Source organism: Strix uralensis, chromosome 19 (genome assembly GCF_047716275.1).
Source record: "Strix uralensis isolate ZFMK-TIS-50842 chromosome 19, bStrUra1, whole genome shotgun sequence".
Lineage (NCBI taxonomy): Eukaryota > Metazoa > Chordata > Aves > Strigiformes > Strigidae > Strix > Strix uralensis.
The window spans coordinates 13206908-13232331 of record NC_133990.1 but is presented as its reverse complement, the minus strand read 5'-3'; the positions used below and the strand labels follow the sequence as shown (position 1 = coordinate 13232331).

Here is a 25424-nt window from a genome sequence, read left to right as displayed (position 1 = left end):
TGCTGCTGTAGAGATTTTGAAATGGAAATATTTGTTCCTTGAACTTTAGTTTGTAACAAGACCGCTATATTTTGTTAAAACTGCTTCGAAGCAATGTGCTGTCATTTGAAATAAGCCAAATGTATATGCTTTTTATGAATTAGTGAGTGCAGTAAGAGAGGATTCATGATCTTGTCAATAGGAGCTTTTCTGTTTCCATTGTTTGGACTTGGGTTTATATGTGTAAGTTAATGCTAAATAAGTCTAACAATGTTTTGCTTTAAATGAACAGCATGGGCATTGAATTACAATCTCCTGTAGTTTTGTGGTGTCACTAAAACAGGTTTCATTGTTTTATTTCATTTCTGTGATAATTCCATGTGACTCTGAATATCCAGTAATTAATTTCTTTTATTTAGAGCAGCGATGGCTACATTAGGCAATACATCACTACCATCAAAGAAGGACCAAGTTTTGAAACGCTCTGCATGTTAAATAATGCAAAGCTCCGCAGGAGAATTTGATTGTCATATTTCTCATCCATATCACTTAGTTTCTGTTTTTTCCAAGTTATTTATTATTTTTAATATTGTATTTTTCCTTGCATTTTGTTGTAAATAAACTACCAACAATTATTCTTTACAATTGTGGCTGTTTTCTTTAACTAGGTCTCCTCTAGCAGGAACATACCCATTAACATTTCTACCCCCAGCTCTGCAAGTCACTTCCTCAAAATTAGCTAGCACAAAGAATTGGCTTTGTAAGGAAAATTCAAGCCACTTCTAGGTTTAAAATTTAAACCACATCTACTAGGTTTTGTTGTGCCTCAGCTTTTTAAAGATTTTATCAGGGCAGGTGCCATCAGTCTGGTGTTGGCCCATTCACTTGTAAATGACCATTTGATTGACAAGGAAGTTTTTCAGTAGGGAATCGAATTCTCTATGCAGGGTTTGGCAGCCCAGTGTTGTAGTAAATACTGGAAAACAGTGGAAAAGAGGCCACTCAAAATCTCTCAGGCTTGTCTACAAGTCATTTAATTTTAGTCCACAGAAATTTCACACGTACAATGATTCTTTAAGCTTTTAAGTAGAGGCTTACTCCATAGAAACAAAGCTTTCTCTGCACCAGAAAAACGGTAGTCACATATTCTGTATAGAAATGCTTCACAATAGCCTAGGACAGGACACAAGGCACAAACATAGGCCTAGAAAATATGTAAGGTAGAAATCACACTGTACAAACGAGACAGAGACCACGCGGGTCTGCGGTGGTGACGGCCCGGTGCCTGCAGCGCGTTAGGGCCCTGTTGGGATCCGTGCTGGGGCAGCCGGGGCTCAGGCCGAGCCTTTGCCGCCGAAGTGAGGTTGTGACCGTCCTCGATGAGGCAAAATTACGGCTGGATTCCCCAGCAAACAGACATGCCAGGGGCAAGTGCCCAAGATTACAGCGCTGGCAACACACGTTCCCCAGCAGCGGTCAGCAGGCAGCACAGTAACCCAGCTAATGGTCAGGCCTGACCTCGTTTGTTGTTGGTTTGGTTTGACTTGATGGTTTTTACAGTTTGGGCTTGTACTGGTACGGCTTCATTAAACTTTGCCCACAAACAAAAATACTAATGCATGAAAATACGTTACAAATCGGTTAAAAACCTGAACCTGATCCTACCGCTATTAGAATTGGTGGAGTTGGCTTCTGCTCTTGCAGAGGGAAAAAATTCCACCCTTCATTCTTTACAAAAATGAGGCATCTCATAGGGCAGAAATACATTTAATTAAAGCAGCCTTAAAACCAGCAACGTTTTGTTACTTAGATGGAAAACTACAGAAGCCTTTTATCTAATGTCCCTGCGCTAATCTGCATCGAACCGCCACCTCTCCTGCAGGACCAGCGGTGCGAATGGCCGTGGAAATGATCCAAAATACACTGGAAACAACTAAAAAGAAATCCTAAATGCGGCTGGCAGTCCCGCTTTGTAAGGGTGTTCTGAAAAATGAATGGCTCTTCTTCGATTTTACAATAGTTAAAATACCCAGAACGCGCCGTCTCTTTCTGTCCTCTGCAAAAGCCCACCGGCAAAACCTCCCGACACCCTCGGGGACTGTCGGTCCCGACTTGGCAGCGCACCCACCCGCGACACGACCCCCACACACCCCCCACCCCCGCCGTGGGCGCCCGGAAACTCCCGATCGGCCTCGGCCGTTTCCGCCGTTCCGCCGCCGCGGCCGCGGTGCATGCGCAGTGTGCACCGCCACCCCCCACCCCCACCCCGCCAAGTCTCGCGAGAGTTGGCGGCTGGCGAAGATGGCGGCGCTGTGCGAGAGCTTCACGCTGTGCGGGTTGGGGCCCGGCGGTGGCCTCGGCCTCGGCGGCGGCCTCCTGGCGCTGGAGCCGGGCCCCGACCCCGACCACGTCCTGCTCACCGACCGCGGCAGGACGGCCACGCTCTTCAAGGTGACAGCGCAGCCCGGCCCCGGCCGCCTGTCCTCGGGACACGGCGCTGCCGCCGGCCTGTGGGGGGAGGTCCCCGGGCAGGGCCGCGGGGCCGCTCTCCCTCCTGCCCCGGCCTGCGCGGGGGGCGGCTGGGCCCGGCTGGCCCCAGGCACCCCCGGCCCGGCCCCAGGCTGGCGGCGGGGGGCGCTCCCGGCCCGGCCCTGCCCCGCTCACCTGCGCTCTCCCGCGGCCCCCCCGGCCTGCCAGCGGGCGGGCGTCGGCTTAGGCGGTTGCTTGCGCATTTCTCCGTTTGCTGGTTTTCTCCCTCCATTCCCCGCCCCAAGAAATACTTGTGTCCCGAAGCTGCAGGGTCTGCGACGTTTCCTTACCGTAGCCAGGGTGACAGGCGTTTTGTCCGGCTGTCTTGGTGACATGCGTTTTGTCCAGCTGTCTTGTGTCAGCTGCCTTCCTGTTGGCTGGAAGAGGAAAGATTTTTAGTCTGCAGCATTTGAAACTCAAAAGCTGTTAGCGTATGCATATATTTCAGTAGACCATAGTAAGAAACGTCAGGAAAATATTTGGGTTTCTATCCTTAATTGGCCTTCACCTTCATGGCGCTAGGGATTGTATCTTAGTGGATTCATGATACAACCTCCTTTGGGTTGTTTAGTGCCACTGCCAAGACCATACATGAGAACATGAATATGTTGGTAAATATGCCCAGTGTAGCTCTAGGCTGAGGAGAGGGCGTGGAGAACCCTCAGAGCAGCCAGAATTAAATCATACATAACGTGAGTTTAGACAGTGAAATTCATTGCTCTTGGTCTCAGTAACTTACACTGAAATAGGAAAAGCGTGGCTCTCTGCATGATTGTATTAGTAAAGGTAACCTGCACTAGTGGTTAACAGTAATACCTTCACTTTGGAAAAGCCATGCATCATACCTGTGCTTCGTGACATAAGCCCACCTGACCATCACAGCTCAAAGTTATTTCGCCTGTGAAAAGAAGTAATTTCTAATTAATGTGGAGTTCCTCCATGTTATTCTGAAATTTTTGGTATTAAAGTCAGAGACAGGAACGCTCAAGCAGAAGTTTTGAGTATAGCAGTTTCCATGTGTTCATATTCTCATTCAAATCAGACGGAGCTACCTTGCGTTTCCTTTCTGTCATGAGAAGAACCCTGCATGTGTGCTGTGCTCTGTTTTAACTACAGTCTCTCTGTTCTGACTCTTAGGTTTCAGACCAGAAGCCACTGGGTTGTTGGTCAGTTAAACATGGGCAGATTATCACGTGTCCAGTTGTATGCAACTTTGAAACTCATGAATACGTAGCTGTTCATGATGACAAGGTGAGGTCCTTTATCTTAAAGGGAAAAAAAGGATGTAGTGAGTCTTCCCAGGGAATGTAGATAGGGAGGAAATAAGCAGTGCAAGATCTGTGGCTAAATGTAAACGCATGGAGCTCCCGACACCCTCAGGTCGTCTCTGCTCTCTGAGGGGAGGGGGATGTGCAGTTCTGGGACTGCACAGTGTGTTCCTTTGTCAGTGAGGTGAAGATAATCTGTGCCGAGCACCAGGTGTTCAGTGGCCTTTTAAAAACTGAAGCAGTCTCAGTGCAGAATGCCTCATGCGTACATTCTCAGAGGGTAAGTTATTTCTCATGTTGCGGGCTGGTTGGCATTTAGCATGATTATTGTGCCGAAATGGTTAAGATAGTTCATACCTGCATCCTGGTTTCTCTGCTCATATTTTACAGTTAAACATTTCCTGTTTGTGTACTTGTGGTGTGTGCTCAGCACATGCTGAACCTTTAGCTTTTTTTTAAGTGTTGTTTATGAAATATCATTCCTGACTTTTCACTGTTCTCCTTGAAACATTCTTTTCCCGATCAGGTCACCTGTATCTTAATCTGTCTCCAGCACTTTGATCCACTGTCACTTAGAATTCTGCTGTATCTTTTTCCTTAACCTTACTCCTTCCTATTCTTTCTTTCCAAGTCAGGATTCCTAAGCTTGCTTTGTATTCCTGTTGTCTCTGCTTCAGCTTCTTCCCCTGCAAACTTCCCCTGGGTCAGATTCCACTAAGGTTACTGTGAATACTTTCTGTATGTTTTCCTCCTGTGTTTCAGTGATGTGCAATTAATTGCTAGAATTTTGTGTGCTGAGAAGTCTATATGTTATTGTTTTATTGTGCTTAAAAAATGATGCTTCTCTTAAAGGTTTTAAGAATATGGAAGAACCAAGATATTAACTTGGACAAAGTATTTAAAGCAACGGTAAGTCTCTTAGGTATGTTCACTTTTATGTTAATGTTCTGAATCCTGGTGGAGGGAAGAGATGCTAATTTTCATAGTACTAGTAATATTACACTTTAGCTGACCGTTGTCTTAACCTGCGCTTCATGATATTCTGGAATATTGCAAGGAGTCCACTTGGACCGAGAGACTTATCGTCAAAGTATTACTCTTAAAATGATTCGTATCCCAAGTCCAAAGTTTCAGAGGACTTTCTTTAAAGATGGTGAATGATGTTTGAGTATAGATTTTCCTGTTCCGCTGGTGGTTGTGTTAAACAACGCTTTGTGTAACGCTGTATAACAGTTGTTTGAACTCCTTACCCTCCATTACATTTTTGTGATGTGATTCAGAAATGTGATGCTCACCGGGACACTTTCCTGGCTTTTTATTGGGTAGTGATTTGCGATATTTGTAGCGTTTCAGAAAACTGGCAGCTACTAGGCCTTCATTATTAGGAATCTTACAGGTTCATCATTGTTCTGTTACTTGTTTATTGAAAGAACTCAAAAAGAATCACAGATAAAACGCTTGGCTTTCAAGGTAATGTACTGAAGAACACAGAATTATTTTTTTCTCTGTAGCTTTCAGCTGATGTGTACAGAATACATTCACTACCCAATGGAGGGCCAGTGGTACTATTCAAAGGAGGTGGTGTTCGAACTTTAGATGTCCTTTTGGAAGCCCCACAACAAGAAATTGAAAATGTTATCTCAGATGAAGTCATCAAGTAAGTGCCACAGCTTTATGAAGCCTGCTTCTTGCTCAGAGAAATTGATGATGAAAGGTGTTCCCTTTTTTGAGGGGATAGGGGAGAAATCTGAAGACCAAGATCTTGGGGTTGGGTTTCTTTTTTTCCTGACACATTGTTTTTAAAAACTTAGAATTATTTATACAGATATACTAAAAATAAGAGACTGCCTAAGGAACAGTGTTATGACTTCAGGTATAGTGCTAGAATTTAGAAGACATTCATACAGCTTTCTGGTTTTAGGTGGAGTGAAGCTTTTATGGAAGGTCAACAACCTGTCTTAATTTTCACTACTGAGAAAGTGAGTTGAATACTTTTTTTTTAAAACTTTCATAGCAACAAATCTAAGTGTTTTTTCTAAAATCCATCACCTGTTTCATTGGACTGTAAGAGCTTTTAGTGAAATCATTATCCTGACTTAATCAATACCCTATATATGTATTGTTTCTGATAAAGCAGTTAAATTGAAGTTGTGTTGCTTTCAGGGCTGAGGAGCCTGGCTCTTAGAACTTCAAAGAATAATTAAGATTAAATACAGTAGACGATTGTGTGACTCTCATTGCCCTCAAATACTTGCTTATTGTGAAAAACATTAAAAAGGATTTATGTTTTTAAAAAAATCTATTATGCATGAATCTGACTTTATTGAAATGCTTCTTCCTGAGAATCCATTCGTTTCATCAAATTAGAATTTCCTTTATGTGCTTGAGTCTGCAAACTTTTCTGAATTAGGCTGTATGTCCTATAGAAAACACACATTCCTAATTTTGCTTAACATTAAAGTTAAGCAGCACTGATATCTGAATTTCTATTTCTTTGTGTAAATTAAAGGAAAACTTTTCTTTTTTGTTTTAGGATGGGGATTTTTTTGTCTACGTACAGAAACTTAAGATGAATAGTCTACACAAATATAAGCTTGAACAACAGGAATTAGCTAAACCACTGAGTTTCATGGCATACATAAAAAAGCAAATAATCACACTTCTGTGTTTGTGTAAGTTATATTTTCTGATGGGATGTGATAATAAAGCAAAGAATTGTATGGAAGAACATAAAATGTTGGTATTTATGAATTACTGTTTAATGTTTCTCGCTCTTTAAACTGTCTGAAACAGCTAGTTGTAGGAATAGTAATTAAATCTTCCTGGTACTTTAATGTCTGCAAAGGCTGACTGTTCCTAAATGTTATGACTTGTACCATGCAGATCTCATGCTAGCTATGCTTTTATTTTGCTGCTTTGCATCATAACATGTCCTTCAAATATCCTGTATTATTTCTTCTTTCAGCACTCACTGGATCTTGTTCTCTTTGATGTCCTCTTGCCATATCATATCAAATAGTTTTTCCACAATAACAGATGATAAAAGCGTCATCACTTTTCTTTGACAGATTCCAATGACTCTGTGTATAAGGTTCTGATACCTCTGCAGCAAAATACTGAAGAGGAAGAGCAAATTTTGCCCAAGTCACTACTACTAAACCTTTCAGTATCTGGAAGTGTTCTAAAAGGAACTTCTTTTGTTGTTCTTGATAAAGACCACGTCGCAGTATTAGGAAGACTAGCTGTGTCTGGTGAAGAATCCAAAGGTAACTTGGAAAATCAGATTAAGATGTTGTAAGGTCTAAAATTTCCTTAGGAAATAGCAGGAAATAGTGCAAATAAAATGATAATGGCTCTCGAAACTAGTACGTAGTTGAGCGGTGCCATTCAGAGCACTAGCCAAAAGATGACCTTTAGCAGTGAACTGCAGCGTGGGTTGCAGGACTGCACTCGCTGTTGTGTTTCAGTATTTGCTGTTACGGTGTTTGCGAAGCAGTTGAGAAGAAGCAGCAAGAGAACTCATGGATGGAGGGGATTTGAAAGGAGGACTTGGACACTTGTAAAAGGACCTATGCAGGGAAACAGACCTAATGTCCTCTAAGAAATGGGTGTCTAAAATAAGTGAAACAAACACTTGAGGCTCATGCCTAAATTTCTAAAGTGTAGGATCATTGAAATTTAAGCTACTGAACACAGCATTTTATAGCAAAATGTTCTTCCTGACGGGAAGCCACACTGGCTGCTGTCCCTCCTGCCACAGCTTCTTGGTTAAAGCTCTTGAAAACTAACTCATCTTCAGATATTTTTCTTGAGATCTAACCAGAATGACTTAACTCCTAATATTGAATACATTACTAACTGAGCTATTTTGAAACAGTTATTTCTATTTCCTCAGGTGTTTTTAACTGAAAGTAGCAAAGGCAAATGTAGCATTTTTGGGCACGTAACATCTATCTCTTATTTTCCTTAGAGTGTCTAACAATATGGAATACAAAATTTCAGACATTGCAAACTTCAAAGGAACTACCCCTGGGAACCAGCGGACAAGTAAGCTCAATCTTTAATTTGTGGCTCTTGAGCATTTGGCATGATGGCAGTGAAGAGACTGGTGTGCTTCAGAGTTCTGCTTCTGTCTGGAAGAGCAGCGAATGCCAGATTCTGAAACAAAATTAATATTCACCAGTTGATGAGCAATTTTTGTCAGAATATTTAGTGGGAGAATGGTGGCCTATGGCAATTTCTTTGATAACTCATTACCTTCTCATTTCTGATGGTCTTGATTATTTGGTGAGAATGAAGTAGCTAATTAAACAGAAAGCCCAGCCAGTATCTATTCTTGTCAGACAATTTACAATTGACAGCCTAAATGATCCCTGCATCTCCCTAGAGTTTCAAGATGTTCAGGTGTCAATTAATAAGTAAACTGACACCTCAGTAATAAATGCACTAGTGCAATAGAACAGCTGATTGGTTTTGTCTTAAAATTGCACAGAGGGAATTTAAAAAATAAAATCATCAAGTGGACTTAATGCCTCGGAGCAGCCGCTGTACTTTAAGAGATCGCTGGAAGATGCTCAACAGAAGGCTTCTTATTTCTGTGTATAAAATCAACAGTTAATGAAGGTCTGCTAACAAGTGTTAAACCTAACAAAAATAATTTAAAATGCTCTGATCACTGACTCTTAGTTGAATTTTGTAGTAGAGTGTTAATCATCAGCTTGTGCAGGAACACACTTCTCTGCTCATCTCATTAATAATATGTTTTAATATTTTGTAGTTGTGGTGTTATGAGGAAAAATTTTTTTTTACTCATGGGAAAGTGCTAACTGTGATTATGTACAAATGTGAAACATCATCCTTGGCAGCTGCTGTGGGAAAGCTCAAGGACAGTCAAACCCCTGGTAAGAATTTTTATAATTGCAGTGAAAAGATCTTGTAAAAGGAAAACTTCTGAAATTGTATAAAAATTCTTTTCATATAGTCCTGTAAAATCATTTTAATCTAAACAGCTTGAAGTAACCTAACACTGTGTTCTGTTCCTAGCTGTTAAATTTACAGTCACGAGAACACCAAAGCACACAAATGTCTGAATTTATTGTGGCTTCCCGTAACCTGGGTTGTCATTCAAATACTGGAATAACTGAAAATGCTGGAATGCTAGCTATGAATACTGAAAACAAAATGAAGTGCTGACTCCTATAAATTATTTTCAAAGAGTTTGTGATTAGATGGGTCAGTGTCAAACCTTAATCTGAAAACTTTAGTTTAAAATTGTACTGTCATAGTGTCTTCAATTTAGCATTGCACTGGTAAAATGTTGCAAGTAACGCTCACAATAAATTGTGTAATAAATTATTTCTCTGCCTCCCAGAAGCTAAATGGAAAAACACTGTGCGGAAAGAGTCATAAAATTACCTGCTGCTGAGCTAAAACTGGAAACTTTCTTGGCATAAAAGGACTGGGATTATACTTTAGAAAATACCTATTAGTATAAGAAGTTGCTGTAATATTCATACTTTAACAAATGTGCTTTAAGTGTTACCTTCATATAGTTTTGGTTTTGTGTCCACAGATGTGTCTTCATTTGTAAACTGGAATACCCTTGAAGATGAAGAGCTGGCGGCTTCCCTTCCATCAGAGCAGCCTGTAGCTCTAAAATCTGAGTCTAGAATGAGTGTAAGTTAGCATCAGGAGCATGTGAGGTTTTTGGTGTGTTTCTCTTGTCTCTTCCCCGTGCTGCCACTTTTAGGTGTTTTAGCAGAAGGAAATTTCACTTGTATTTGTCACTTATTGTTTCTAATACTGGAATTGGACTGGCCAGTTACTAATTGTAACCTGTGCAGCAAGTTGACATGTGAAGTTCCCAGTTATCTTGTTTGAAATCCTTAAATATATACCATCTTTTTGGAGCTGAATAATAACTTTAGGTTTTTCTTTATAGTTAAGATCAAAAAAGAACACTGTTGCTAAAGTACAGCCAGACACCTTATCAGTTGGGCAGCTGTTACTAAATCTAAAAGTAAGTAAACCAAATGTTCTAAAGTAGTGTTTTGGATACTCTCAGAATATTGTAGTTGTCTCTTAAGCAGTTTTCTTTTCCCATGACCTGTTGCATGTATCAAGTTGACAAAGATGCCTTAAACAGATGAGTTGGAGGATATTATAATTATTATTGTGCTGAAATAGTATTTGGACATGATGAAATTAAAGTTTTTGTCATAGGAGTGTGTTCTCTGTGTGAACTGTACAGGGCTTATAATAGCTATCTGAGTTCTGAAAACTTGCACAAATTTGTTATTTTTTAATGAAAATCTATTCTTACAGTAAATAAGGTGGGAGGATTTTTCACCTGAACTCTGCTTTTTTAAGCTTTTTTAGATTCTTATTTATTACTTTAATTTTATTGAAGATATTTTGGATCTAGAAAGTTGGAATACTGAAAATTCCACCAGAAATACAGCAATAAGCTTTTTAGTTCCTTTCTAAAACTTGCTGCAAGTGTTGTGATACTTCCAGTTGCATCCCTTCCTGTGTGAATGTACCTATAGCTCAGCTGTGGCTGGACATCTTGGTAATGTTACTGAAGTAACATTACCTGAGTCCAGAGTGAGTAATTACCATCATTTGGTTCTTTCATGCTTGAGAGAGAGACTCCCAAAACGCAGAGTGGTGAGGGGTTTTTTGTAAATTTTTTTAGATTGAATTGCAAAATAAGTCTGTTTCTACTTGGTCTAATTAGTAATAGTACAGTTCTCAAACCTATGCCTTGTACTTCTGAGTTGCACAGTATTTGTCATTTTCAGAATGCTTCTACAACTGTATTTGAAGATGAATTGAGACAATTGATGTCAAAAGTACAGATGCCAGATCTCCAAGCCACCATTGGATGTGTAGTAACTGCTCTTATAAACAGATGTAAAACAAATCCAAAGTACTACCCTCGAAATTTCCTGCTACAGATAGTCCAAACCCAAGACTTGTCTTACAGGTGATGATTCTGCATTTTTTAATTGAAGGAATAGTCTTTAAAAACTAAAAAAAAAAAAAGTAGAAATCCAGTCTTTATAAAGCACTCTTGAGTTCCCAGAATTTACTGTTGAAGGTGTTTATGCTTATTTTCTGATGAAGCTGATGCTTCCCAGATGGATTTTTTGGTAAAACAAGATTAATACTTCTACATTAGTTGTCAATGTAGTTTTCAGTGGGTGTGAACTATGCAGCCTATTCATTTCATATTCTTACAGTTTATGTCCAGATTTAATGGCTGTTGCTTTGGAGAAAAAAGACGTGTATCTCTTACAAATCTGCTTACAACGGTTTCCAGATATTCCTGAAGAAATTACTTGTGCTTGCTTGAAAGTATTTTTAAGGTAAGTTGGAATCACTTTTTTCTTTTTTTTTTTTTTTTCTCCTTCACCAAACCAAGCCCCTTAATAAAAAGCTGTGTGTTGCCAAGACTGGCTTTAATTTTATAGATGAGCAATTAATACTGTGCATTAAAGTCTTAATTCTAAGTACACTGTATGTTGCAGTCTTGCAGACTGACAAGCTTTTTACAAGATGTCTGTTGCATATGTTAATTGTAAAGACTATGTAAATGGTAATTAAATACACATGCCTTTATAACACTGCTGGTTTGAATGGCGTTTGCATCCTTCTACGTGTTGTTACAGCTATCTCTGTGCTGTGCAACAGACTTAACTGGGAACTTACCTGGGGTAAGAAGCCCACAAAAAAAAAAAAAAAAAAAAACCAACTAACTCTCGTAAGTTCATGACAAAAATGATTTTTGTATCCCAAAAAGGATGGAGACAACCAAAAGACAAGACTGTTGTAACTGTTCCTTTAGGTTTCCAGAGGAAAAGGGATTCTTTTTTTATTGGAAACACCAGATCTTGTTAATGTCATACCTTAGAATTTTTAAATACTTTATTACTAAATACTAGGAAAATCGTAACTGTCTTATAGGTTGAAGCAGTTCCACTAATGTCAGAATATAATAACAGTCTTGAATGGGGTATAACCTTTAAATCAGCCCGTGACAGAATGTCTAATAATATAGTAACTTACATTGTTGGAATAAAAGAGCAGTACCTGTATTGTTCAAGGTTAATAATTACAAAATATTAACTGTTCTCTCATGTCTTTTATTCATTCTGCAAGATTCTATATTTTAGTATATGTTTTTACTTTTATAGTAAGCTTCAGAGAGTTCAGTGTGTACTAGCGTTGGGTTGATGGCATTGTTGATTTTAAAGATAATAATTAAATGTATCAAATGTCTGAAATTTTCTTCTACAGCATTAGTGAAGCCTATCTTCAAAGAATAGATGTGAATCTAGAATCTGTAATCTGTTACATTGATATTGAATTGAACAATAAAGAAGTTAAGACTGAAATTGTAGAAAATGGTTTCAATGTGGAGCTGGAACAGGACATCTGGGATACTAAAATCACAAAGGAAACCCATCTGACGGCTGGTGGTGAATTCTGCCCTGTTGGACCACAGAAGGCAGCATTATTGTATCCTCTGTATGTTTTAATGAAGGAAAGTCAGTGCATTACATGTGATGGGAATGTTTATATTCAGTATTTACTAAAAGACGTATCTTCTGTTATTGTTGAAAATTTCTGAAAGTTACAATAAGAGAAGCTCTGATAAGAGATGTTCATACTCAGTAGAAGAATTGTTTAGAATATAAACAGAAACAACTTTTAGAAAGTATCTACACCAATTTAAATTTATATTATTGCAAAAGTGTCGTAAAACTTTATCTATTCAAGAGGAAACAGTGTCAATGATTGTTTCCCTGTTGAAACACACACTAGCTAATTACCTACCTGCAGCAAACAGAATTGTTCAAGCTAACTGTACTCTGATATTTCAGTTGCTGTGTATGTGTCATGGTAGAAATAATGGAGATTCAGAAAGCTGAAATAGGATCTCTCTCAAAGAACCTAGAGGAATATTTTAATTAGAATTTACTTCAGTTTGTAGAAACTGGTATTTTTTTCCTGCAATTTTATTTCCTTAATAGTACTGCACAGAAATGCTATTCTCCATTCTGCTTACAGTGAAACATTTCTTTTGCCTCATCTAAAAAACCTTCCAGCTCAGCAAGCTGTTGTAAGTATATTAAAATAAAAAAGTTTTAAAACCGCTTATTATTTTGGGGGAAGGGAAAGGGAAGAGAGTATTTCAATTGTGTATTAGAAACTTGCCAGTCTTACTGGAGTCTGAATCACAAACTAATGCATGAAAATGAAATTAAAATGCCTAATGAGATTTAATGTTAACGAATGTCACATTTTTACACATACATATGGAACTTTTATTAATTTCTATAGTCCTTGCTTATGACCCAGTCTGCTTGGAAAATGTTGTTCATATTTTGTTAGCAAGTATAGTACCTTTACTTGATTTGGATGCTTTTTAAGAAAGGAATGAGACATTCTGATTTAGTCAGTCCCACCAGAAACAGAAGTTTAGAAAATACGAGAAACAAACTGTACGCTGTGTAAAATGCCAAATGTAATACAAATCAAAGTCGAGTATTCAATCTCAGATCCTCTCAGTTTAAAAAAAAAACCAAACAACTTCTTTGTACCTCAAAACCTGAAATACAATTTCAAGAACCACATGTACCATAGTACCTGAGCGTATATATGGTTTTCCAGTGATTCAAAAAAACCCCACATCAGAACAAAGCTGATCTTAGCACTGACCCATCTCCTTGATTTCTTTTTTTGGAGAGAGAAAGAAATCTCTGACTTGTGCTCAGCACAAGATGATGGTGACCTGATTCTGACCAGTAGCAATTTATTGTTGGCTACTGAAAGTGAAACCAGGACTAAAATTGTTAATGTTGATACAGTTTTTAGCAGAGATCCTAGAAAAGTCGGTGTCTGAATTAAGTTGCACTGACACAAGCACTGGAACAATGATTTATCCCTGAATGTAACTTTATGCTGAATATTGCTGAGAATTTTCAAACACCTAGCTATAGGTGGTATAAGAGAACTATGGAACTTAATCTCAGTGTGTAGTGTACAGGCATCTATGTTGCTTTAAAAAATAAATTTCTAAAAAAATCCTTACAAGTATTGCTGTGCGCAGGACAAAACTTATCAGCCTGTTAAATGTTTGTCCTTTAAAAATATTCTGACTTTTTTACTTTTAGCTGTTTCTCAGGTATTTATACTACCTGTATGTGAAATGCAGTGAAAAAATTAATACCGCTCTTCCCGGAATACGCTGTCCAACTATAAGTCAGGTGAGAAGCTAGTTCTAAGAGCTGTACTTCCTTTGGTTTCTGTGGTGTGTGACTTAGTGAGTAGTTGTGAGTATTAAATCAACTACATTAATTCTATATTGTCTATTAATATAACCTGTGTGAAGCCAAATGTAATGCAACACCTTTTATTATAGGAAAATAAATATACTGCCTTAATATATGAAACCATGCATTTTTGCATTAGAAGTTAATGTTTCAGAGTTCAGCTTTTAAATCAAAATCTGTGTCATTTGCATATCATAAAGTGTAAGTCTACTTTTCTTGTTTATCTTCAGATTATGGATTGGATGTGTTTATTACTTGATGCTCACTTCACAGTTATGGTGATGCTCCCAGAAGCGAAAGGGTTGCTTTCAGACCTGCATAGGTTTGTGAGAGCCCAAGTAAGTTGCATCTTCTGGGATAATAATTTCATTTTAGTATGGATTTAGAATATGGGTGTTAAGGGGCGGGGGGGGGGGGGGGCAGGCAATTGCAAATTATATAATAAATCAAATAATGTCTCTTCTCCTCTGTATGTTCCTTCCTGAGCATGAAATGGAAGTTGCCTCTCTTTCTTATTTTGATTTCAAAAGCTGCTATATTTGTTTGGTTTAAATATCTGACTGCAGAACCACAGATAGTTCCACAGCAGGAAAATAATTAAAATTTATTTCACTGTAAATATCTGTGTTTTTCTTTTTAGGTACGGTTCTACTCTGAACTCAACAAGATTGAAGGAAGTTTGCGAGAATTACAAAGACTTAACCACCAGAAAGACCCTCAGACATATTCTATTGAAGTGCTGGAACTTATTTGAATTTTAAATGAATTATTAACACATTTTTTATTGATTCCTTTTATGATGAGGATGTATTAGCACTCCATATTGGGGATGTGAAAAGTTGTTTCTTATATAGGAGGAGCACAGTTACTCTGTAGCTACACGAGAGTTTTAAGTTTGAAATTCGTGTATTAAAAGCTGTGATTTTGACTGGATGAGAAGCTGGATGCTTGCTTATATTTTCATATATAATTTTGATATGTAATCATAAGAACATCCTAAAATACCACAGACAAAGAATTAGTAGGATATTTGCAGTAAGGCTTCAACAGATGTTTCATCAAATGAATTGACATTTTTATTCCACTTGCTGCTTAATAGTTGAAGTCTCTGATTAGATTCTTCAGAGTTCTTTTATCTCCACTCACATTATGAACTGTAGATGAACTCATTTGAGTTTGCTGCTTTGATTTTTCTATTTTTAAGTTGTTTTTACTTTGTCCAAGGATGTCTTTGACATTTACAGACTTATCTTAAACAGGGAAGGAAGCTTAAGTGTAGATACAGTGTTATTACCTAACTCACACTGCTTTCTCTCTTCAGTATGTCATGGTATCACAATTTGTTAGTGTAGCCTTTCATGCTTTCTTTTCCAGTTCAACCAGGTCTCCTTTGAGGCTGCTTTTAAAAAAATAGAAGCGAGGGAGTTGTGTGGCGGTTAGTAGTTAAAATCTTGAATGACAATAATCTAAAGTTGTCTGGATGCATCTCGTATCTGATAAGACCACCTGCATCCAGAAGCTGCCCACAGCTAGGGAGAAGGAAGAGGAACTGGACTCCTCCCTCAAATAAAGAAGCAAAGTGCAGTTATTTAATCGGATGTCTTGTTACAATCTTTATCACAGAAGTTGCCATCAGCTGAAGACAACTGTTTTCTCGAGCAGAGAGACTGCTCTTCTCCACAGACCTTCAGAATGGAGTTACTGGATTTCAGCATAATTAGCTGTACTTAAGACTTCTGCTTTAGAAATTTCTGAAGCTTTCTGATGTTGAAAGATTGCATCCGAGATAGTTTCTGCTTTGTAAATACTCATCTCTTGAAATCTTGCCTATATACATTTGAAGCTTTGGGGGAAATTTGGAAGAGGAGCAGAAAAATAACATTCACGTAAAATTTAATGCTGTGGACTTTGGAGTGAGCTTGACATGACTTTAAGCTGACCATAAAACTGGTAACTGCCAGCACAGCTCAGAGCAAGAACCGTATCTTACCTGTTTGGAGCAAAGAACTCACCTAGATGAAAATAATTCTTTTTGGATAGTGATTTTTCTTAAGCATATGTCACTGGACACAGAGGAGATATCCAGCCTGATTTGGAGCAGAATGTTGGAAATAATTGTTTTAATAAAAGTTTCCTTAACTTTTGTCAGCTTTAACTTGCCTGAGAATGAACAACAGCATTTTCTTCCTTTCTCTGGCTAGAGCTAGAACACAAGATTAGTGTGGCTGAAGTGCAGAACTTACTGGACTTTGGCTTTATGACTTTGAAACAGCTGCACACAGTTCAAAGCCTTAAGGCTCTTTGGAAGTTGACATGTTCTAGTTGTATATACTGTTATCAGAGGTCAGTACCACATGTATGTAAAAGTAAAATTTAAAAAACACTACACTGGGTAGCTGAAGAATTGTACAGAGGGGTACTTGGCACTGGCAGTAGTTGCTCTTGATTTTTCTGAACAAGGAAACATCTCCAATGTAAAATAACTTTCTTGCCTACATCAGTGTTTGTTTTCTACAAGTACTTTTTTCAAAGAGTGAACACCTCAACTTCAGTGAACCTCATCTATACTGCTTGTTCTATACAGCTTGAATTTTCGCATTTCAAAGTATATCTTAGCTTTAGATTTGACTGTCTCTTTAAAAAAAAAACCTAAAGTTTAATGAAAGCAACACTTGTTGAAGGTACTACAGGTATAAGCATCTACTGAATTGTGCTTCTGGTTCGGTGTTCAGTTAAAACAGACTTATAAGCTACTTGTGGGACTGAATATTCATCGGAATGAAAGCTCATCTGAGATAGGGGAAAATGGAACAGGCATAATGCTACATTTCCTGAGGTCTAGTATAAAATGGGTGGCTGGGGACAGAGGCCTTCAGAGAAGACACATCAGTACATGTTCAGAATAGCAAATAAGATGTTAAAAACTTCATTTTACTAATAATGTGATTGAATATTAATATAATTCAGCATATCAGTATATCGATATAGTTTGGTTTTCATCATACTAAATAAAATGATAGTATATTGAATTACACCACCAAAATTTATGTATGCCCTTGGTTCCTAAGACTGACTTTATTTAGTCTACAGCTAGGCTCTAGTCTAACATTACTCAGCAACACTGTGGTGTCTTATAAATGTACATGTCACTGATTCTAGAGCTGAATACTCAAATTCAGTGCCTAATACATGTTATGAAATAATTTGGAGGGAAGAACTGGACAAAAGCAGCTCAATAATTTAAGCAAGAGCATATGCTCACTTGTTATGAATGCCATCCAGCTGTAGGGTCTTAAGTTTTTTCCCTTACTCTTGGAGAAAGGAACCCATCCAGACAACAGCTTGGAACAACTAGGCTATTCATCTTCTCCAAAGTGCCTTTTGAAAGGAGTCTTTCTCTCCATCTGTCTTGAGTATGGAGGCAGTGTAGGGCCTCCTACCTAAAATTCCTCTTCCTGCTCTACTCAATTCACTTACAAATATGCTTATTTAACTATACCAGCAGACTCAAAATAGGAACTTCATGTTCCTAATGGAGATACGTTTTGTTCTTGGAAGTGGACAGGGGTAGGTGAGTAGGTTAAGGGGTTAGGGTTGATTTCTCTGTACTGAGCTAAGCTGTGTGTTGGAAAGGAATAATCATAGTCCTGACTCTGAAAGTTAACATACCTCTCTAATGCATCCATTTCTCCACCTATAAAATAAAAATTCTTTATGTCTTATTCAGTGAGCACTTCCACATCGACAAGTGATAAATCTTAAATAAGAGATGGGATTAAGAGACAAGGTATTCTGGTTCACACTATTCAAAAGCAAATGATTCTTAGCACCTTTGATCTACTACAGCCACACAATATCCACAGTAGAGATGTTAATACTCATAATGCTACAGGCTCTGTGAATATTAGTGCAGAAGATACACCAGATACCTTTGCTAGATTCTCAACGATGTTTAGATGGCAGAATTCACAGGTGTTTTTTCCAAGATCACAAAGGGGGATAGTGAAATAAGTACCTCAAAACATGTATCTGTGTATTTGTGTGTTTAAAGAGTCACCACAATCCTTTGCACCCTTGTAAGAGGTTACAAAAATTAGCCTGACATAAACAATCTAAAGCTAACTGAAAGATTCAGAACACAAATTGAGTATAAAGGTGTAAGCGGGGTTAGGCAATGTTGTCTACTACTGTTGCTGTGTCTGTATCGTACTGTGTCTAGAACATGGCTCTGAGCCTGTGCAGCTGCACCACTGAATATAAAAGAGTGCAAATGAATATAAAAGAGATGCAGATAAAAAGCTGGATGTAAGAGTGCAAATTGGGCTAAACCCTGCTGCCTGGTGCCATTGTGACAGTGTTGCATGCTTGACACTGCGGCAGGTTTGTGGGTTTAATGAGGTTCTCAGCCTGAGCAACAAGTTCATGAACAAAAGGCACTTCAAAAATCACTATAGAAGAATGCAAATTAAATTACACACTGGACATGTAACTGGCATGCTTATGCCATGACCAGTCTTGGGTTGTACATCATACAGAACCATAAGCAAGGGCCTGAGAGAAAATGAAAATGTGAACACACTTACTTGCTGATGCTAGGACTTCAGACTCTCTGGCATCCCAAAGCTGTGTAGGTTTAGCAATGAAAGAGGGCTGGTTTTAAGAAATGCAAGACGTTTGCATGCCTTGGGCTGGCTTTCAATTTGTATTGCTTTTGCTCAGGAAACTGATACCCTGAATTCAAGTGGTGGCATTAGAAACCCGACAGGGCAATTGGTTTATGTAGATTTTTAGCCCTCCGGGGGCTCTGGCAAATGGGAAAACAAGGGAGAATACAAAATAGATTAAGCCCATCTTCGTTGCATAGTGAACTGCAGACACAGCAGTTCAGAGAAAGTAGATGGACAAAAATGCAAATGGTGGGGCCTTACGTGATCTCCTCAGTCTATTTTGCTTTATCACGACCCTGGCTAGGTAATGGTGAGCTGCAAGAGGGTTTTAATTTTTACATAATGGGTGAAAATTTAAAACACGGCAAGAGATGAATATAGCAGTGGTCAAGGGGTGCTGCTTGGCGCTGTGGGGGCGGGCGGCCGCCGCCTCAGCGCGGTGAAGGAGGGAACTCGCTCCTGAGGGGAGACCTGTTGGCTCTCGTTTTGGCGGGCGCTGCGGCGGGGGGGGTGGAAGAGCCCCGTGATGAGCCCCTGCCCGGGGTGGAGGGGGGGCAGAGCCCGTCGCCTACCTGCGCTCACAGCTGTCCCCTGCAGGGGTGCGCGGCCGGCCGAAGCCCTGGGGCTTGGAGCTGAGGGGTGGCAGCCCGGGGGGGCTCCCCTTAGGGCGCGGGTCGAGCTCGGGGAGAGAGGACCGGTAACGGGCACGCGTCGCTATTCAGGTGTGGGGAGACGGTGAGTCGGAGGGGAGCCCGGCGAAGGGGGGGGGGGGCGGGGGGGGGGGGGAAGACGGCAGCCGCGGGGCAGGCTGAGCCGGCGGCGGGGGAGCGCGGCGGGGCGCCCCGGGAGCGCCCGGGGCTGAGGGGAGCCTCGTGGTGGTGGGCGGCGGCGGCGGGGCAGCGCGTCCTGACAGGTGGCGGCGAGCTGAGGGTGAGGGAGGCGGGGGGCGCGCACTATGTGCCGGTGGAGGGGAAAGCGGCCCAGGGCGCTCGGAGGAAGCGGCGGTGGGGCGGGCAGGCGCCGGGCAGCGCGGCGGGGGCGGCCGGGGGGCGCGGAGCCGCCCCAGCGCGCCGTCTCCAACATGGCTCTCGGGGCCGGCGGCGGCGGCGCCCCCTGGCGGCGGCTGGCGGGCGCGGCCGGTCACGTGAGGCGCTCGGGGCCTGCTGCCGCCGCCGCTTCCCCCAGTCAGAGCGGAGCGAGCCGAGGCAGAGACGAAGAAACAAGATGGCGGCCGGTGGCGATCCGGAGCGGGACGCCGGCAATTCGGATTGAGCCCTCGGCCCTCACAGCTCGGCGGCCCCCCTCCCCGGCCCGGATCCCTCGCAGGGGGGGGAGCTTCCCCGTAGCCGCCTGTCCGGACTCCGAGCGCCCTCCCGAGCCTTCCTTCCCCCTCCCTTCCCCCCTCGGCCAGCGCCCAGAGATGCGGGGCCGGCGAGGCAGGCCGCCCAAGCAGCAGCAGCCGGCGGCGGCCACCGCTCAGGCGAGCTCCCCGGCTCCGCCCGCCCCGGCGGGCCCCATCGGGGGGCTGAGGTCCCGGCAGCGGGGCAGCAGCCGCGGCAGGTGGGCGACCTCGGCCCAGGCGGAGACGGCGGGGCCCAAGCAGAAGGGAGCCGGGGCTGCCCAGGCCTCTTCCCCCGCCACCGCCTCCCCCAGGGGGGGCAGCAAGAGGAAGGGAGGCAGCGGCAGCAGCAGCACCCCTGGTGGGGGAGGCAGCAGCGGTAAGGGTAGGGGCAGGGCTGGGGCTGGAGGAGCAGGGGGAGGAGGCGGAGGAGGCAGCTGCAACAGCCAAGGCAGGGCTGCCTCGTCCAGGAGGAGCATCAGCAAAGTGGTGTACGATGATCATGAGAGTGAAGAGGAGGAGGAGAGCATGGTGTCCGAGGAGGAAGAGGAGGGAGACCCCGAGGATAACCAGGACTCCGAGGAGGAAGAGGAGGAGGAGATAATGGAGGAGGAGGACGACGACGACTCTGACTACCCCGAAGAGATGGAGGATGAAGACGATGCCAGTTATTGCACTGAGAGCAGCTTCAGGAGCCACAGCACCTACAGCAGCACCCCAGGTAGAGAGTCAGTGGGATGAACTAAAACAAGTCGAGGGCACCCCACATGCTCCCTCTAGGTTTGCAAATACAGTCCGCACGCATTCTTCCTCCCATGCGTGTATGTAAGGGATGCCTGCAAGCACTCACAGGGAGAGAGGGGTATGCAAATTAACGACTGGCAACCCCACGGATGCAGGGAACATTAGAAGATGCTTACAAGCACATGCACTGAGAGGAGGGAGGGAGGGAGGGCAGTACATGCTGCAACAAGGGGATGCTTTGCAAATATGCATGGAGATTCTGGTGACTGCAGAAATGCATGATACACCAGAACGTGTTGCAAAGAATGTCAGAAGTGTATGGAGCGTTCACTTAATATTTAAAAACAAGGGAAACGAAATGCATGCCTTGCAAAGAGATCCTTTCAAATATATACAGGAAAGAATGGCTTGTGCTTGCAAATATAACTTGATGTTAAAAGGAAAGGAAGCACATGCAACTTGAAGTGGCCTAAAAAAAACCAACAACCATAAACACTGAAAATTTTCAGGCTTTTGAAATCAGAGGTATAACTGGATCCAGCATTTACTGGCTTTAAGGCAAAACTAGCTTTCCAAGGAGGGAAATGAGGTGCATTGTTCAAAATGGAGATTGCATTGTTATAGTTTGGGGAAAAGTGCACAGGGCCTCATTGCAAGGGTGTAAACCTAGTTTTAGTTAAACACAAAGATTAAAAGGTGGAGGTTGAGTCAAAAGTCTTGGTTTTAAATACTGCATTTATGTTCAGATATGGCAACCTTTAAAAATCATATTGAGGTAAAAACTCGTTAAACATCATTGTAATTTTTTTTTTTTTAACCTCCAGTGGCAAATTTGGGCTCAATTTTTTAAGGCCTGCACTTCTGTTTGCCCTTAATTAGTTCATTAACCATGTGGGGTTTAAGCTTCAAAAATTCTTTTATCTAAACTTAAGCGCTTTGAATTTATTTGAATTAATTCCAGAATGAAGTTCAAGCTTCAGATTTTTAAATTTTTTGAAAGTGTCTGAACCAGAGAGTTGTTAAACTTAGGGATAACCTAGGAGTGTTTCTGAACTGGGCTACAGGATAACAGACACTGCTGTTGTACAAGTATTTGGCCAGTTTGGAAGGAGGAACAGGTTGTTGGTGTAAATGCATTGCATCTTAATTAAAAAAGGAGTGTAGTTTTGAGTAGTTAGCTGGACTTCTTAAAAGGGGGAAGTACTGGCTACTAAATATGTCATTTGTTTTTATTTTGGTGAGTTAATGGTATCAGCTCATTATGTGACTTCATAATAATCCTTTAAAAAGCTCTGTATGTCTATATATTTTAACCTATATGCTCAGGAACTTAAATGAATCAAAATAAGTACATACATTACTAAATTAGTTTAATTTAATTTAGATTTTTTTTTTTTAAGGTGTTGGTTTACCTGTTGCAGGGATGTCCTGCAATTCAATTGAAATTTTTGAATATTTATTAAAGATTGAGGTCTGGCTTCATAGAAGAAAAAAACTGAAGTACTCTTGACTTTTAACTCTTCATTTTCTGTTTAGCTGTGGTAACTTTAATTTTTATTACTATTTTGGGGGGGTGCTTTCATCAGGTAAAGAATATTTTTATTACTTTAATTTGCTAGTTCAGGAAAATATTTTTTTGCATGAGCATCCAGGTTTAAAATGAGCTCTACAGAGTATGGGTGTATTCAATTTTTGAAACGTACTTAAGTGTTTTGGCAATTAACGAGATACCTCGGTGTGCATTGTTGTGCAAGCGTGGACAGGTTTTATGTGCTATTTAGGTGTATCACAAACCATTTGGGTAATTTATATGTTTATTTCTCACTTGGTGAGGGTAACTTCAGTTAACTTTTTAAAGATAAGTTGAAGTGTAAGCATTTTCATCCTTATGTGCTTTTTTTGTTTTGTTTTATACTGAGTGTTTGATAGTTAAAACATCTGTGTTGTTATTTTGGCAATTTACTGGCAGTTCTCATTACTTCAGTATTTGCCTAAAGGTCTCCCTCCCTCCTTCCCTCTCTCCCAGACATGCTGTTGCCCTTTTGCAAAGAAAGTACGAACTTCTCATTCGATCTGCTCAGTCTGCGCCTTGTTTCTGCTGAACTAATATGTAGGCACTGCTACACACTGGTGGCACTAACTGAAATCATAGTCTTATCATAATCCGGGAAAAGATACTTGACATTAGAACAGCATTAATAGGCAAGGAAAAGATTCACCTAACCTCAGTATCTCTTTATCTGACAGCAGCCAGTGCAAAGAGTGTTAAGAATAGGACAAGCATACAGTGATACCTCTTCAGAGTTCCTTCATGGGCTCCAGTGCTCTTTGCCTCAGGTGCATGCTGTGCCAGAACTGGTCTTTAGCTGCGTTTAATAGGGTTTTTTTTCCTTCATATATTTGTCTTCAAACCAGACAAATTGCAATGCATAGTGACAAAGTTCCTGTGGTTAACTGGAGGGCTTGAAGGAGTGTCTCCTCCATTGTTTTAAACTGGCCCCTGACAGAGTCAAGCGGTGCCCACTGAGTTTTTTCTGCTAGAAGAGATGATGAACGATCGTTCTCTGCTTACCTTTCCCTCAGTCACGTGCAGCCTGAATTACTGCCACTTTCAGGATGTAGTCTTAGGGGCTGAAGAGTTTATTTTTTGAGAGCAGGGTATTGAAAAATTGCAATCCCAATCAAACTCTCCTACCAACCAAAATTTTACACATAAATCACATCCTACTTAAATGGGTGACAGACTTTCTACAGTTTTTTCAAACTTAGGTTGAACAATGAATTAAAAGATCACAGTGTGGTGTCTCCAGCCAAGAAAGGCTCAATTTCTGTGCTCTGCTGGGGAGTTTATGATAGATGTATCCTGAACTTGTATGTAGGAGAAGTTTTTTACTATATTATTATTCAAGTATTTAAATAAGCAAAATCTTAGGAATGGCAAAATGCCTTCAATAACATGCTTAAAAATGATACAGTGAAAGCTTATTGTGTGAATGCATATGATTTTTGTCATTGCTTTTTCTTCTGCTGGATGGACTTCTGGTAAGGGGATTTTGTGTGTGTGAACAATGTCCCTTCTTTCTTATCCCTCTGTATCCCCTGAAGTTATGTGTACTTTTAGAAGAGGTATCTTATATGTCTTGCATCACTAAACATTTTTGTCATTACCTGTCTACTGTAAATTCTGCTTTAGGCTTGTCATAATTGCATTATAGATATCGAGTGTTTTCCATGTGTTGCAGAATTTTAAAAGAAAGATTTAATTAAGAAGCCTAGAAGTCCTTCATTTTTTCTGTTTCTTGTTTTTCTTTGTCAAAAACTTGGAAAAGTAGCTTTAGGAAGAGCTATATATCTAGATTTTGGCTGAGATAATAATCATCAGTCTGTCTAACAAGCAAATGCACAACAGTGAAGTGATGAGCCAAAAGGTTTGTCTTAAAATACATTAAATGAAATTTTTAAATGAATTTTCCTAGTCTGTGAGCATTTACAGTGATTGACCGTCACTTCTGTTAAGCAGCTACTTCACCAGTGTGCTTTTATCTTCAGAGTGAACTGGAAGTGAGGTGCTGCATTTTGTATGTCTGTAATAATTTTATATCTTAACACGTTTTCATGCTCTTGAAGAACTGTTTAAATGGAGATATTGAGATATGACAGTAAGATAGGCAGCCTCTTTAGTCTGTCATGTGAGAAGATTTACCAGCCTCCCAAACACCTTACCTAGGGTACCCTGTTCTCTAAATTAAACCTGGCATGCTCTTATTTTACCATTTAGTAATCTGAACTTTGGCTTGTACTCTAGAGGAACTATCACTAGTTCATCATGGCAGTCATGAAAAATATAGAAGACGAGTCCTAGCAAAGAAACTGTCTAGAAGGCCAAAGGAGTAAATCTGGTTGAATCTGTTGTATTGACATGCAAATTTGCAGTTTATCTGAAGAGAGCATTTGTCATTTCAGTCATCTAAGAAGGTCTGTGCAGCAAATACCGTCCTGTTATCAAAGTATGTATGCTGTAAAAGGTAGAATCATTTGATGTACTGCAGGTGAGTTTATTGTGCAAACTTTTTTGGTAGGTCTGCAGTAAAATTCCATAGCTGACTGTTGTATTGCATAGAACTAGTGTAAGGTGAATAAATGCAGATTTCAGTAGACTGAGGCTGGCTCTCAGGGCTCACTAACTTCTGAAATTAGTTACAGCTTAGACTGAGTGTGTCCCAGCTAAGAAATTGTCTGTCAGAATGTGCCTGAACATCGTTGTTAGTGCTACCTTTGTTGGGTTTTTTTTGCATGAGTTCTAGGCACAAAAGGGTTGTCCCTCTGAGTACTTCTCAGAATGACAGTGTGGGATCTCATCTGCTATTTGTCTTGCATTAGTTATCCAAATATTAAAATGATACCTTAGAATATAGGAGGTTTGTATTCCTGGCTCCTACTGAGAGTGTATTGATAGCCTTAATATTGAGAAATTAAATTCTTAGTATAAAATCAGCAGAGAACCCTAGTTTGATTAGAAGTGTACTACTGACAGATGTACAAACTGAGAAAATAAACA

General features: G+C 40.6%; 2 protein-coding genes across 24 annotated transcripts in view; both read left to right on the top strand.

Moving 5' to 3' along the window:
• The first annotated feature begins 2271 nt into the window (after positions 1 to 2271).
• On the top strand, positions 2272 to 16271 carry NOL11 (nucleolar protein 11). The gene is made up of 18 exons (XM_074888971.1): positions 2272 to 2430; positions 3646 to 3759; positions 4629 to 4685; positions 5288 to 5433; positions 5698 to 5755; positions 6310 to 6448; positions 6845 to 7042; positions 7747 to 7823; positions 8554 to 8677; positions 9349 to 9452; positions 9718 to 9795; positions 10580 to 10764; positions 11021 to 11146; positions 12078 to 12299; positions 12825 to 12903; positions 13958 to 14050; positions 14347 to 14454; positions 14757 to 16271. Exons 1-18 carry the CDS (start codon positions 2281 to 2283, stop codon positions 14868 to 14870), a joined length of 2172 nt encoding a protein of 723 aa, XP_074745072.1. The 5' UTR covers positions 2272 to 2280; the 3' UTR covers positions 14871 to 16271.
• Positions 16272 to 19968: 3697 nt separating this feature from the next.
• BPTF (bromodomain PHD finger transcription factor) overlaps positions 19969 to 25424 on the top strand; it is a 56572-nt gene continuing 51116 nt past the window's right edge. For 20 of the 23 annotated variants that reach the window (XM_074889323.1, XM_074889318.1, XM_074889336.1 and 17 more), the window contains exon 1: positions 19969 to 20843. In XM_074889323.1, the coding sequence (XP_074745424.1) occupies positions 20204 to 20843 (640 nt within the window). In that variant the 5' untranslated portion in view covers positions 19969 to 20203. The remainder of the gene's footprint in view (positions 20844 to 25424) is intronic. The other 3 variants (XM_074889338.1, XM_074889335.1, XM_074889332.1) reach the window with 1 other exon arrangement.